The sequence below is a fragment of the Propithecus coquereli genome, unplaced genomic scaffold (genome assembly GCF_000956105.1).
Source record: "Propithecus coquereli isolate 6110/MARCELLA unplaced genomic scaffold, Pcoq_1.0 Scaffold59, whole genome shotgun sequence".
NCBI classification, from domain to species: domain Eukaryota; kingdom Metazoa; phylum Chordata; class Mammalia; order Primates; family Indriidae; genus Propithecus; species Propithecus coquereli.
In genome coordinates, this window is record NW_012151840.1 from 6,540,516 (window position 1) to 6,556,788 (window position 16,273).

Sequence of the window (16,273 nt, forward strand, 5' to 3'; positions counted from 1 at the left end):
GGGAGGCTGAGGCAGGAGGATCGCTTGAGCCCAGGAATTTGAGGTTACTGTGAGCTAGGCTAATGCTGTGGCACTCTAGCTGGGGCAACACAGTGAGACTCTGTCTCAAAAAAAAATAAAAAATAAAAAAATAAAGAGTAAGACTATAGGGAGGTAGATAGGAAGCTGTTGAAAAATAAGACAGCTTGCTATAAAGTTATGAGGGCCTGGGTTAGAATGGTGGCAATGGCAATAGGAATGGAGCGAAGTAAAGAGGTTTTAGAAGAAGAATTTATTTATCAAAGCTAATTGAAATAGATACTTGTAAAGTCTTTAGCATCATCTAAAATGAGAAGTTAATCATAGATATTTGGGGAATGGTTTTTCAAGCTGCATTAAAAAGTCAAGCCATCAGCTGGGCGCAGTGGTATGTACCTGTAGTCCTGGCTACTGAGGAGGCTGAGGTGGGAGAATCACTGGAGCCCAGGAGTTCGAGGCTGCAGTGCACCATGACTGTGCCTATGAATAGCTCCTGCATTCTAGCCTGGGCAACATAGCGAGATCCTATCTCAGAAAATAAACAAAGTCAAGTCATCAATTAGTGTTGGTAGTACAGGTTCATAGTATCTTGACCGAAATTTCAAAAAGCCATGAAAACATGACCTGAACTATTTTAGTCTTCATTTGTCCTGCTTAATGTGCATATTTATGCATTTATACATTTCTTCAGGAATACTGAAGTGGATAAGGGGTTGTGGATCTATAGTAGTAGGAGTAGTACGTAGGAAGTTTAGATATTTAACTGTTTTTCTTTTTCTTTCTTTCTTTTTTTTTTTTTGAGACAGAATCTCTCTTTGTTGCTGGCCTAGAGTGCCGTGGCATCAGCCTAGCTCACAGCAACCTCAAACACCTGGGCTTAAGCAATCCTTCTGCCTCAGCCTCCCAGGTAGCTGGGACTACAGGCATGTGCCACCATGCCCAGTTAATTTTTTCTATATATTTTTAGTTGTCCAGCTAATTTCTTTCTATTTTTTTTAGAGACAGGTGTCTCGCTCTTGCTGAGGCTGGTCTTGAACTCCAGACCTCGAGTGATCCTCCTGCCTCAGCTTCCTGGAGTGCTAGGATTACAGGTGTGATCCAATGCGCCCCGCCAACATTTTAACTGTTCTTCAAACCACAGAACTCATTCCTTTAAGATATGATTTGTTAAGGTAGTTTACTTCACCATATCCTCCTCGGGAATTTAGTAAAGGGTCTTCAAAAACTCAAAATATATGAATTTTCTCAACTTTTTGAAGAAAATGTTTTGTATTTGTTAAGAAACTCTCTAGAAGAAATAACCCAAGGAACATGAAACTCTAAACTACTTAATATCACTCTGTTCTCTTTCTCTTCTCATCTCTTCTCATTCTTCTTCTTGTTACTATATTATTTTCTGTATCTTTTTTCTTTTGCCCATTTTATAGAAATTTTCTCATATTGATAAAATTGTATTTGTCATTTTTAATAGCTAACTAATCTTTCAGCCTGTTAATATGTCATACTTAGACATTTTATTTGGGCCTTCTTTATCTATATATCTATATAAAATAGATATATTTAAAATGGAATTTAATACTGTTATACTGGCCTGCCAACACTTTGATGTTTCTTCAGTTGCCACCCACCCTTTATAGTATCTCAGTTTTATGGAAAAAATTAGTAATTATCCTTTGTATCCTCTTGTAAGGGAGGGGGAATTGTTACTGGGGATCCACTTGTGCAGCTTTACTGCAGAGAAAAGATAAAGTGACTGAATCGAAATTAAGAATACTTTAGGAACAGATTAATGATAGAGGACATGCCAGAAACCTAGCTCTTAGTTTTATTTATATAATTTCTCCAGTGAAATCTAGTTGGCTATATTTTCTGTGGGTGTGGGTGTGTGAGAGGGGGTATATTTCTGATCACTTTACACTCTCTTTAATTTACTCTAATTTTTTCATTATAGCATAGCATGTGTGGATATCATTTTCTTTCCAGATTGGGAACAGTATACGAGAATGATAACTCCTGAATTCCCTTGATTGGGTCTTATTCAAATTCTGTATATCCTTTGTCCCTGCAGAAATTGATTGGCTAAATGCTTTCTGTGTTCAGATCACAATATTTTCAGTATATATTGGCCTTTTATGTTGATATTTATCTTGTAAGTTACTTTTTCTTTATCCTAACAGATGGCTTTGTAGAGTTACAGGCAAGGTTCCTGCCCATAATTCCGTTCCTTCCCCCTCTTCTCTGCATCTATTTTGCTCTGTTTCCTTTTCTCTCTTCTTTTCTCCTTTCTTTTCCCTCTTCCCCTCCCTCCCTTCCTTCCTTCTTTCCATTTCTCCTCTCCTTCCCTCCTTCCTTTGTATTTTAATTTTAGCTTAGTTCATTAATTCTATTTTTAGGTCGGATGATGAGCAGAGCTCTGCGGATAAAGAGAGACTTGCCAGGTAGGAGAATGGTGTCTTTTAGCATGATGAAGCAGATTGTGCTGCTTTTTCTATCCTTTTTCTAACTCTTTCTTTTCTTCTCCTTCTCTTTGTATTTTTCCTTAGCTGTGGCAAGAGAGGACACGATGTTTTAGAAATTTGGGTGTAACAGGAACTTTGGCTTCCCCCATCAGAAAGTGGGTTGAGTTGAGGGAACTTTACTTAGGAATTTAAGAAATTGGTGTTAGTTTTAAGTTTTGTCTTTTTCTCTTTGTCAGCACTAAGTTTCACAGAACAGAAAGCTTTTAGAAATAATGCAGCGGTGCCAGTTGGTGCTTTAGCAGGGAAAGATTCTTTTTATCAGAAAACGAATAAATCATACGTATACACAATTAGTTCCCAGTATTTAGGCCTTAGCATTTACTCTACGCCTCTCTAGAAAACTTTTATTTTCCTATGTAGACTCAGTAGCCTAGATTAGTATCACAAAGAATTAGTGTTGCTTTGGTGACTGAATCCTTTCTTGTGGTGGTTTCTCAGAAAAGTTTTAGCTGCCTTGATGTGGCCAGATCAGGTTTCTGTACTCTAGTGTCAGAAATCTGTCGCATACTAGGAAGAGGGGTGCTTTAAGTTTGAAAGTAGAATTTTTTGTGTCTCAGGAAAGGTAACTAAATATGGACCTGTGTGATGAGAACCTTTTGCCACTTGGAAAAGTAACTCTACAGTTCTTTTTGGAGACTTGTTCATAATATGGAAATACTGCAGAAGAAATGTGCCCAAACTTTTTTGTCCTGTGGTCTCTGTGGTTTGTGATTAACTTTTGAGACTTAGGAAATAGATCAATGATATGATAACTAACATCTGTTTTTATCATTTCCCCCCTTTTATCTATCATTTATTTCTTTAAGCTGGGCCACAAATTCATTTTGCTGCCATTTCAACCTGTGCCTCCCACTAACCGTTTCACTCTTCAGAAAACTGATTTGGCACGATGTAGTAGAGAAAGCACTGTATTGGGAATAAGGGCAGCCCTGGGAAAAGTCACTTTACTACCTGACCTCAGTTTGGTCTTCTCTTAAAAAAGAGATTTGTGTTAGATTATTAGTTTTCATTTTTCTTTCCTTTTTTTTTTTTTTGACAAAGAACTTTTGTTCAAATAAAATCTTTAAAGGGTGATATAAATAAATAAATAATACAAAGCTGTTCAAGTAGAAGCAAAAATGCAGCATGTTGTTGTTTGGTACTTTCCTTGAGACATCCTCATGAGGACACTCAGGAACCTACAGGGCTTTTAAAAATTCCTCTTCGAAAACTACTAGATTATTCCTCTTAACAATGATATCATTCTCTCTTGGTTTTGAGGATGTCATTGATGGATATGTGGTCTACTTACCCTGGTAAGATCCAAATTATCTCTTTTCAGACCTTTAAGCATCCTCCACTCCACTTCACTCCAGCTCCGCAGTTCACTTTGTCTCAGACAAGGGACCTATATGAGATCTAGTAGATGGTATTTTAAGTCTCTTAAGTTCACTGTACTGGCACCACGCCCAGATAAAGAAGGTAGAACTTTATGCAATAATGGGACAAATAAAACTTCAAAATCTTGAAATTCTGCCTTCTAATGTTGTGAATAAGAGAGATGCTTACAACAAAGCAATGTTTTACAGACCAAGGGAACCTATACTATCAATTCTTTTTTTTTTTTTTTTTAGGACGGAGTTTCGCTCTGTCACCTGGGCTAGAGTACCATGGCATCAGCCTAGCTCACAGCAACCTCAAACTCCTGGGCTCAAGTGATTCTGCTGCCTCAGCCTCCCGAGTAGCTGGGACTACAGGCGCGCACCACCACACCCAGCTCATTTTTCTATTTTTAGTAGAGAAGGGGGTCTCGCTCATGTTCAGGCTGGTCTTGAACTCCTGACCTCAAGCAATCCTCCCACCTTGGCCTCCCAGAGTGCTAGGATTACAGGCACGAGCCACCGCGCCCAGCCCTATACTATCAATTCTTATGTCAGCTACTGAGCAGCATACTTGAGTTGGCAGAAGTTGGTCATTTTCTAGCCTTTAAATAGTTGAATTAGTAAACGTGGAGATTATTTGTCCCTTAGGAACTTAAGTGAATGAAATCAACATTTTAAAATACTATAATTTCCTAAAACATTTTTTGTTTTGAGAGAGTGGTAATTTACATAGAAAGTGAAGTTTCCAGGAGATAGAGAGAATTGCAGTATATGCTTGTTCCCTGTTTGCCTTGTTAGTTTTATTCCATGCTTGCTTTGCATGAGAAGGTTGGCAAACCTTACTTTAACTTCTGAGACTTAAGCATCACTAAATCTAAATACCACATTCTTCAGCAGCTCACTTGGTGTCCATATCACTCTCCTTGCTACCAAATGACCAGATGTGACCACCTGGATGGGGCTTCTCTCTCTCCATGCAGGGAAAATCATAGTGAAATTGAACGGCGGCGACGGAACAAGATGACAGCCTACATCACAGAACTGTCAGATATGGTACCCACCTGTAGTGCCCTGGCTCGAAAACCAGACAAGCTAACCATCTTACGCATGGCAGTTTCTCACATGAAGTCCTTGCGGGGAACTGGCAACACATCCACTGATGGCTCCTACAAGCCGTCTTTCCTCACTGATCAGGTCTCTGGGACTCACAACTCTGAGAGGGTCTAGAATCTGGGTGAATGTGTTGAAAGTTTTGATATTTTTTTTTTGGACAAGAATTCAGCTCTTCTGGAAAAATTCAAATCATGGGAAAATGAATTTCAATCCTTGGCTATAACATTAATCAGCACTGGGACAATGAGAAGTAGAGAAGAATTGTGAAAACTGTTTAGCAAGTTTATTGGTATTTTAGAACTTGGCTCATAAATACAGCCTGCAAGGTGGAAGAAGAACAGTGGAATCACAGAGAGAGGAAATGACAATGTCCATGGAACCAGTCCTCTTCCTTGGCTTTAGAGTTATAGAGGATGGAAGAAATGTATTTCTCATCTCTGAAGCAGCTTCCAATTTTAGTGATAGGAGTCTAACAGGCAGTCATTGTTGCTCAGGGATGTACTCTGTTACATTTGATGTACTATGAAAAAACTAGAGAAGACAGAAACATTTTCTGCCTTTCACGAATTCAGTCTGAATATAAATGTATGAGTGGCAGGATACACATAAGTGAAAAATGATAGGAAAATGCATACAGAAAGGAAATACTTCTTTTTCTTATTAATAATTTATGTGGGACTAGATAAATATATACTAGAGGGATGGCTAAAGTGAATACAATGGCTAGACTTTAGTGAGGGTAGTTAGAGAAAACTTTTCAGAGTAAGAAAACCATGTTCTATTTTGATTATTAAAAGTAACACAAGATCATTGCAGAAAAATTTGGAAAATACAGGAAGAATAAGGAATAAAAAAATGTACCATAACATCAATCAAGGATACACTTCATGCCACTATTTTAATCAAAGGATTAGAAAGAAGGAAGGAAAATGTTTTGGGAGAATGGAATAAGAATTTTCCAAATAGAATGGTCTATTTAAAAACATATATACCACAGATTTTTTATACTTGTATACATTGAAATAGTTAATTTGCTGTAACAGTACATGTGCAGATATTCATTCAGCAAACTCCAGTTATTCACCTTTTGTGGGTAAACCAAGTGCTTTTTGCTGTGAGAAATATGAAAAATGGTAAGAGACAGTCACTGGTGGAAAAAGACATGTAAATAAGTCATAAACACAGAACCAGTTCTATAATAGAGGTGCAATAATAAGTCCTATAGAAGTGCAGATACGGAAAAAGAGTTGGGGAATAGTGCTGTAGATTTTGGGAATAACTTAGAAGTGTGAGAGTAATTGGGTTACTCAGGAAAGTCAAGTGGTTTAGCAGGGTTTGGGAGATGATAATAGGAATGTGGGCTGGTATCTGATGATGGGATGTTAAGATGTTATATTAAAGAATTTATATTTTAATTTTTATATAGTGGGGAGCCATCAAAAATATACTAGTAGATCTGATAGCATTTTAAGGATAGATTGAAGAGAGGGAAAGCAGGGAAACCACTTCATTAGAGTAAGATACTAGGACAGTGACATACCTTTGGAAAGTAGAATTGGTAAAACTGAGTTATCAGTGGAATGTGAGGGAGAGTAGTTAGATTTTGAGGCTTCTAGTTGGGAGGATGCCGTAAATCAAGAAAGGGAACGCTGGAAGAATACAGGAGATTGTTTTTTGGAGAGGGAAATAATGATTGAGATTTTGAGATGTTGGTGTTGAGTTGCTGGTAGAATATCTATTTGGAAATGTTTAACAGATATTTGGAATTCAGTTCTGCTGAAAGCTCAAGAAAAAAATTAGACAAGTCTAGGGCTATAGACTTGGGTATTATTATTTCATAGTGGAGAGGAGTGGATGTGATTTCCCAGGAAGAGAATGTGGTATGAATAGAAAAGAGGACTTAAGATAGAACTTTGGAAATATCTACATTTAAGATTTGAACGAAGGAAAGGGAGCCTGAAGCAGAAGAGGAAGCAAAAATTGGACTGCAGTGTCATGGAAGCAGCTAGGGGAAAATAAAATTTAAAGGATAGAATGGACAACATTGTCAGGATTCTGCAGAGAGGTTGAATAAAATGATGAAGATCCAGGAAAAGGGACTTGAATTGGCAATTAGGGGGACATTAGTAACCTACAAAAAAACCAAAATCAGTACAGTAGTTTAGAGTGAAGATTGCATTGGGATTGAGAAATAATTGAAAGGTAAGAGAGTAGAGCCAGTAAGTGTAACATTATTCTTAGTGTCAGTTTGTCACTGAAAAAGAGAGACAAGTTGGGCTAAGTTGAGGGAAGATTTGTATAGAATTGAGAAAACTTGATCATTTTTATAGGCTTGAGGGGAAAGAAAGTGGGGAATATTTGTTGAGCAAGGTCCTAAAAAGAGATCAGAGAGGATGGAATCAAGAAGTCAGTTATTTTTAGTGGTGAGCCTGTTTATTCCTCCTCTTGACTCCTGTGATAAAAAGAAAGAGGTAGATAGTGACATAGAGAAATTGAGAAAATATCTGTTGGAAAAAACCTTGTCAATGAAGGTAATACATTTAGTGTGGAAACCTGTGGCTGTGGATCAGGTGTGAGCCAGCAATTGCTTATGGAGAGAGATGTATGGCCTTAAGTGTCTTACCACTTCCCATGAATAGAAATACTTGGTTTTTCAGAGTTCAGTATTAATTTTTATTTCTTTTCCTTGGGCAGGAACTGAAACATTTGATCTTGGAGGCAGCAGATGGCTTTCTGTTTATTGTCTCTTGTGAGACAGGCCGGGTTGTATATGTCTCTGACTCGGTAACTCCTGTCTTGAACCAGCCACAGTCTGAATGGTTTGGCAGCACACTCTATGATCAGGTGCACCCAGATGATGTTGATAAACTTCGTGAGCAGCTTTCCACTTCAGAAAATGCCCTGACAGGTGAGAGTTATGTGGATGGAAAATGAATGGAAAGTCCTTTTTTTCTGAGGCATAAGTGATGTTTTAGCTCTTAAATTGATTTGTTGACCCTGGCAGGACTTCTAAAATTTTCTCCTTTAATGACTATAACCAGTTCTTTTTATCCACATGCAGATTATCTAATTGTGGTTCATGTTTAGAAAATGTTTCATTAGTGATAATGTTCATATGAAAGTTTACTTTTATCTTAGTGTAAATAAAACGGTAAAAAGCCAAACCTACATTTTTTTTTTCCATTTTTAAATAACTATCTATGCTTCTATCTTATTTGTATGGATAATTACCTGGTATTTTTTCTACCCACTTGTGCTTGGCTTTGTGTGCTAGGTTCTGTGATAACAGATTTTTATTTTATAGGGGAGTAGTTATTGGTCGGCATATAAGGTGTTTTTGTTGGTTTTTTTTTTTTTGTATCTTTACTGTTTTTCTTTTTTTCACCCTATTTCAATGCTATTCAGTCCTTTTGACATAGTTTGGCTAGAGGAAACAAGTCAGAGCTGTTCCTGAGCAATTCTAGGAAAAAATTTAAAGTGGAAGCAGGTAAAAACTGGTAGTTAAAATAAAATGCAAGAAATTTCAATATGATAATGTTGGTCTTTAGTTTTCTCTTCTTTTATGTTTTTATGCATTTCATTTTTCTAGTTTTCATTTTTACCAGAAGTTGCCCTTGGTTTGTGTATAATAAAGGGGAGAAACAATTTTGGCTTGAAACAGATATTTGTTTCCATGGCATATAAAATTACTTGTTTTGGCCGGGCGTGGTGGCTCATGCCTGTAATCCTAGCTCTATGGGAGGCCGAGGCAGGAGGATCTCTTAAGGGCAGGAGTTCGAGACCAGCCTGAGCAAGAGTGAGACCCCATCTCTACTAAAGATAGAAATAATTAGCTGGGAACTACTAAAAATAGAAAAAATTAGCCAGGCATGGTGGCGCTCACCTGTAGTCCCAGCTACTCGGGAGGCTAAGGCAGGAGGATCGCTTGACCCCAGGAGTTTGAGGTTGCTGTGAGCTAGGCTGACCCCATGGCACTCTAGCCCCGGCAACAGAGCAAGACTATGTATGTATGTATAAATAAATAGATAAATAAATAAAAATAAAATTACTTGTTTTTAAATAATGACATACACTCTGCGTCTATGTGTGTGTATAAAAATAATCAGGCACGAGAATATAGCCTTGTCTTTTGCTTTCTACCACTACTTCCACTGCTACATTCCCTTGCACGAGGTTATTTTCAGTGCTGCCTTTGAACTTAAGAGTGACATTCATGATGAGAAAAGAAGTATTTTAGGCTTGGAAAAGAACCCATCTCCTGCTTGGCCTATTCTGTTTAAGCAAGGAGATTGAGGGCACGAATAGGATGCTTGCTTGTTTTTGCATTCCAGTATCTCCCCGCCCTCCCCCACCCCCACAAAAACGCACTCCAGACTGCTCTTCACATCCTCCTTCAGGGCGTATCCTGGATCTAAAGACTGGAACGGTGAAAAAGGAAGGTCAGCAGTCTTCCATGAGGATGTGTATGGGCTCAAGGAGATCATTTATTTGCCGGATGAGGTGAGTGTCAGGCTGAGCATTGCAGTTTGGCATAGGAAGAATCAAGACCTGAGGGTTTTAGTTCTGTCAAAGGAGTTAAAATTTTAAATCCAAGCTCTAATGGGATTAAATTTAACTCTCAAGATCCAGATGGGTTTTAAGACAGAATAAAGTATTTGGTAAAGGAACTGACATTTTACTGAACTCCTCTCATGCCAGATACTGTGATAGGTGCTTTATGTCTGTCATTGTATTTAATCCCCATAATTGCCCCATAGGGAAAGATTCATAGTTATCATATTGCTGATGAAAAAGCAAATTTAAAGAAATGAACTTCCCCAGACTGTTAATACATAGAGTGTTTGATATAGGATTTGTTTTAATTCATAGTAGTCTGACCTGTATTTATTTCCCATTACAAGAAAACATCCATTTACTTAGACCATTTCTGCATAGTTTTTTTTTTTTTTTTGGTTAGAAATTTGAGATTTCCTCATGTCTTTTAGTTAGTGTTTAGTGTTTGTAAATTATGTACTATACATTTTAGAATTCTGTAGAAAGGATGGTAGTCCTTTCTATCCAGGTAGAAAAAACACCCCTTAAAGTCACAAAGTAAGTTCAGGTTGTATAATGGAAACTGACTACATTTTACTGAGAGGATGCATGTTAGAAATGATGGGTAGAATATTAAGGAAGATTTTATGGGAGAGGCACAAAACTGAATATTATGTGGCTTAGTGATTTAGAGCCTCTGGACTGAGGCTGCTGGATTTTATTTTAATCCATAGTATCCTATGGATTTGAATTCTAGCTTTGGCACTATCTTCTGAAATCTTGGACAGATTACACGACTACTTTGTGGTTTGATTTCATCTAATATTGGAGGTAATATTAGTATCAAGCTCATAAAGTTGTGAGAATTAGATGAATTTTAATGTGTAAAGATGTTTAGAACAGAGCATAGCACATATTAAACTATGTTTTATTATTATTTTAAGGAAATGATAGAGGGAAAGTAGGATTGGAGGGAGTATCCCAATATGTGGTATGTGGCTAATTTGAAGACATAGGCAGGAGAAAGATAAATAACAATGAAATGTAGCAATTAGATTAAGTTGTGGTTAATGTAGAGCAGGAGTGAGCAAGCCATAGCCCTGTATTTGTAAATAAAGTTTTATTGGAACATAGCCATGCCCATTTGTTTGTGTATGATCTGTGGCTGCTCTCGTGCTATAATGCCAGAGTTGACTAGTTGCAACAGACTGTATATGGCCCACAAAGCTGAAAATGTGTATTATCTGATACTTTACAGAAAAAGTTTGCCAGCTCCTGATGTAGAGAATCTTTGCATTTGAAGAGCATATAGAACATTTTGACTTCAAATTCTAAGACAGTTTTAGAAATACCAAACCTGACTTACATTTATCCTTCCTTTTTATGAGTATTACCAGTTTTTTATGTCTAGTTGTATCCAGAGCCTGTTATCCTGCTGTTACTATGGAAAGTTCTTTGATAGTGCAGACTGCTTTTAATCTCTTTTGTTCGTTGAAATAGGTGTGGCAACAGCTCTGTGGACCCAGTCTCTGTGAATAGACTGAGCTTTGTGAGAAATAGATGCAGGTGAGGTCCTAAGCAGTAAAAACCAAAGGAATGGCCAAGTTTCTGTAGAAATCATCACCTTTTCGCCTATCTCACTATAGTCCTTCCCTCAGCAGCCCTCACCCTTATCTCCTGGTTACTTTTTTTTCTGGCAATATTTTCCTGAACATCTAAAGCTTCTCTTGCTCATCCTGTTTAAGGAAGTTGCCCTACTACTTTACCTACTTTCCTTCTCCTGCAGTATCTTTCATTGCTTTACTTTGGTAAGGGTCAAAAATATGGTGGTCACTTTTGGGTGGGAAGGGTCCAACCACTGATTATCTATCCTGTTTTCGAAACACCCAAGAGCCTACAGTTAAAGGTGCTAAGCGAGCATTGCTCTTTAAGTTTTACTAGGTAGAATTTTTCTCCTGACTCCTGTAACTCTTCTAGGAATGGACTTGGTTCTGTGAAGGATGGGGAACCTCACTTCGTGGTAGTCCACTGCACAGGTTACATCAAGGCTTGGCCACCAGCAGGTAGGAATGTGGGATAGTGATTTCTCCCTTGGTGCAGTTGGTTGCTCACACAGTCCATGAACATTAGCTAACATTTTAGTATGTACCTGGTATATGAAATGTACTTGGCTGAAAGAAAATAGGAAAGAAAAAACAGACTCCTTCCCTTCCATTATTAAGCTTATATTTCAGTTGAGGAGATGGATTACTCAGACTTGAAAATGAGTCAATATTGGCTGTGTACAGAATATTGTTTTTAAATGCAAATGTAAATTTTAAAATGTAAATTCATAATAATCTATATTGAATACCCATTTTCTAAGCAGTTGTTGGAAAGAAACATTGGCATTGAACACAGTTAATTTGGGAAAGCTTTCTAAAGTAGGAACAAGACTGAAGGAGAAAGAGAAAATGGCTTAATTCTAACAACTTATACAGGGGTTATTTTCTGCAAAGGTTTTAAATCAAGCTGTGAGCAGATTAGTTTTACTAGAATTTGAGATCAAACAAGGAATGTGAGAAAGGTGGTTGGGATGCAAGGATCATCTTTTTAAATTGGCTTGTCAGAGTTTCCAAATCCTAGCAACTTTATTACTTCCTTGCTGGATAAGTATTATTGAGAACTGGGGAGGGGTATCTGGGGAGAAAGAAACTAAGAGAAAAAGAGGCAAGGGTGGTATATTTTGGAAAGAGATTAAACTTTGGTTATGGAAAAACCTGGGTTTGATTCCTGACATTGTTATTTATTAGTAGTATAAGCCAGGGTAAATTGCTTGACCTTTATAAATCTCGGATTTCTCATCTATAATTTGGAGCTAGTACATCCATATAGGGTTATTTTGAAGATTAGATTTAATTTAAGGAAAACATCCAGCCCAGTGCCTGGCATAGTTCAGCTACCCAGTAAATAGAAGTTAATGTAATTTTTAAAAATTCATTGAAGTAGTAATGACATTTGAACTTTTTACTCTATATACTGTATAAACCGTACATTTAAGGTATGTGTGATCTTTCATACTTCTGTGTAGCTGTCAAAGAAATACTATTTTTCAGGATGAAAAGAAGATAACTATGCAAAGAATAGGGGGAAATAGTTTTCTTCCCTTTGCATGTAAAATACTGACATCTGTATTTTCCAGGGAACATAAATAACTCTTGGTGTTTGGTATAATTTCATTTTTGGTTGTTTGCTTACTTTAAAAGTCACAGGTGGGTAAAACATCTGTTCTCTGACTATGATACAGTCACAAAATGGCTGCCTTTATATGTGTTTGGTTTGGCCAGCATAGTTTGTTAGAATACTTTAGATGAGACTTGTACTTTCCAGTTTGTAATAATTAATATGAATAAAATAAATGAATTTATTTATATATATAAAAATACTTAAAACAATGACTCTATGTAATTGTTTATCTTTATTCTTATCATTATTTATCATTCTCTTTTGCCTTATACCTCACCTCTTCGTACCTAAATGTATTTTGAATCATTATCTGTCTGACTTTTGAAGGCATTTGAGTTTGAGAACCCTGTTAAACCTTTTAACTTGACCTTCCTGAAGGTGTTTCCCTCCCAGATGATGACCCGGAGGCTGGCCAGGGGAGCAAGTTTTGCCTAGTAGCCATTGGCAGATTGCAGGCAAGTGTGAATTTTCCCCACCTATCTATATCCTTTTTCAATTGGAAGAAATCTTCAGGATTCATTTATGTTAATTTTCCTTTCTGAATACAAGTGAAGAATTTCATAAAACTCTAAAAATGTGAAGGAATGTAGCGTTCATGGCAACCTTTTCATTTTATCATTACATGACGATAGAGAAATGGAATTATTTAGATTATTTTCATAAGTGTAGATAGGTTTCTTGGCTACTTGGACAATGATTTATCAATCTGAATAATGAGCACAGCCTACCCAGATGAAAGTAGGTGGTTTTGGGTTGAATTTTCTTTTTTTTTTTCGAGACAGGATTTTGGCTTGAGTGCTGTGGCATCGGCCTACCTCACAGCAACCCCAGACTCCTGGGGTCAAACAGCTCACTGATCCTCCTGCCTCAGTCTCCCTAGGAGCTGGGACTACAGGCTCATGTCACCACACCCAGCTAATATTTTTTCTATTTTTAGTAGAGACAGGGTCTTGCTCTTACTCAGGCTGGTCTCCAACTCCTGACCTCAAGCAGTTCTCCCACCTTTGCCTCCCACAGTGCTAGCATTATAGGTGTGAGCCACTGAATTCGTTTTTCTTCCTTTACTGACTTGGTAAAGTGTGTATGTGTGGGCTGGCCTCAGTGGCTCACACTCATAATCCTAGTGCTTTGGAAGGCCAAGGTAGGAGGATTGGAGGATTGCTTGAGACCAGAAGTTCAAGACTAGCCTGGGCAACATAACAAGATCTCATCTCTACAAAAAAATAATTTTAAAAAATTAGCCAGGCATGGTGGTGGGCACTTGTAGTTCTAGCTATTCGGGAGGCTGAGGCAGGAGGATCGCTTGAGCCCAGGAGTTCGAGGTTACAGTGAGCTATGATTGGGCCACTGCACTCCAGCTTGGGCTACAGAATAAGACCCTATCTCTAAAAAAATAAAAAATAAAAAGAGTACCTGTATGGGAATAAAGCTAGACCTTACGCCCTCTCTGATTGTCATTGTCATTATTTTCCTCTCTGGATGAAATGTGAAAGTTTAGAAATTCCTAAAACTGGGAGTCTCATGTCTATGCAAATGACCATAAAGAGATGGGAAATACGTTTGTAAAGAATGGTGTCATTTTACCTCATTTTTATCTCTTCATTCTCAGGTAACTAGTTCTCCTAACTGTACAGACCTGAGTAATGTTTGCCAACCAACAGAGTTTATCTCCCGACACAACATTGAGGGGATCTTCACTTTTGTGGATCATCGCTGTGTGGCTACTGTTGGCTACCAGCCACAGGTGAGGAGCTGGAACTATACATTAATGATACTGAGGCCTCTGTTTTTCTTTGTCTGTGTTGAAATTATGCAGTCAGGTAATTGTTAGATAGCCAAAACATAGCCCCAGTTCAGAAAAAGAGTGCAGTGTTGGTATAAGGATAGATAAATAGATCAGTAGGCCAGAACAGAACCTAGTCTTACATTTGTCAGCTGAGTTTTAGCAAAGGTTACAAGAGCAATTCAATGGGGAAAAGAAGTCTAACAAATGGTGATGGAACAATTGAATATCCATATCCAAAAAAAAGAAAGAAAGAAAAGAACAGAACTTAGACCTTACCTCACACCATAACAAAAATCAACTCAAAGGTCTAAATGTTTAAGAACTAAAGTTATAAATAAACTTTTAGGAGATAATGTTTTTTTTTGTTTTTTTTTGTTTTTTTTGAGACAGGGTCTCGCTCTGTTGCCCAGGCTAGAATGAGTGCCGTGGCGTCAGCCTAGCTCACAGCAACCTCACACTCCTGGGCTCAAGGGATCCTCCTGTCTCAGCCTCCCGGGTAGCTGGGACTACAGGCATGTGCCACCATGCCCGGCTAATTTTTTCTATATATTTTTAGTTGTCCAATTAATTTCTTTCTAATTTTAGTAGAGACAGGGTCTTGCTCTTGCTCAGGCTGGTTTCGAACTCCTGAGCTCAAACAATCCGCCCGCCTTGGCCTCCCAGAGAGCTAGGATTACAGGCGTGAGCCACTGCGCCCAGCTGTAAAGATTTTTTATATGACACTAAAAGCATGAATCATGAAAGAAAAAATGGGTAAATTGGGATTTAGTTGAAAATTAAAATTTGTCCTCTTAAGAAAGTGAAAAGACCAGATACAAGCTGAGAGAGAACATTTGTAAATCATATATCTGAAAAAGGATTTGCATCAGGAATATATAAACAACTCATCAAGACAAACAGCCAGTAAAAAGGGGGCACAAAATTTGACATTTTACTAAAGAAGAAATATGAGTGACACATGAAAAGATGCTCAACATCTTTTTATCATTAGAAAAGTGCAAATTAAAACTGCAATTAGATAACCACTATATACTCGTTACAATGGCTATAATCAAAAAGTGTTGGTGGAATGTGGAGAAGCTGGAACCCTCATACATTATTGGCAGACATGTAAAATGGTATAGCTACTTTGCAAAAACATTTTGGCAGTTTCATAAAAAGGTAAATATATCCTTTCATCCTACAAGCTAGCAATTCCTGTCCTGGGTATCTACCCAAGAGAAATGAAAACGTATGTTCACACAAAGGTTTGTACATAAACGTTCATAGCTGTATTATTGATAATAGCCAATAAGTGGAAACTGTTTAAATGTCCATTGTCATTTTGTGAATGAATACATAAACTGTGGTATATCCATGTTAGAATACTGCTGAGCAATAAAAAGAAATAAACCACTGACACATGCAACAACAGAGATGAACTTCAAAAATATTATACTAAGTGAAAGAAGCCAGACCCAAAAGACTATATATTGTATGATTCCATTTATATGAAATTTCTAGAAAAGGCAAAACTGAAGAGGCAGAAAGCAGATCAGTAGTTGGCTGGAGGGTGAGAGCAGGGATTAACTGCACATGAGCACAAGGGAGCTTCTTGGTGCAATGAACATGTTCCAAAAACTGGATTGTGATGATGGTTATATAGCTCTATAAATTTAGTAATAATCAACAACTCGTACACTTAGAATGGGTGAATTATGAATGTAAATTATATGTAA

At 37.5% G+C, this 16,273-nt stretch overlaps 1 protein-coding gene across 1 annotated transcript in view; it reads left to right on the forward strand.

Annotated features, from left to right (window-relative positions):
* The window catches only part of ARNT (aryl hydrocarbon receptor nuclear translocator), a 60,655-nt gene that overhangs the window by 30,393 nt on the left and 13,989 nt on the right, over positions 1–16,273 (forward strand). The window contains exons 4-11 of the mRNA XM_012658519.1: positions 2,412–2,456; positions 4,879–5,092; positions 7,706–7,919; positions 9,409–9,511; positions 11,045–11,110; positions 11,522–11,607; positions 13,148–13,224; positions 14,379–14,513. Of these exons, the coding sequence (XP_012513973.1) occupies positions 2,412–2,456; positions 4,879–5,092; positions 7,706–7,919; positions 9,409–9,511; positions 11,045–11,110; positions 11,522–11,607; positions 13,148–13,224; positions 14,379–14,513 (940 nt within the window). The remainder of the gene's footprint in view (positions 1–2,411; positions 2,457–4,878; positions 5,093–7,705; positions 7,920–9,408; positions 9,512–11,044; positions 11,111–11,521; positions 11,608–13,147; positions 13,225–14,378; positions 14,514–16,273) is intronic.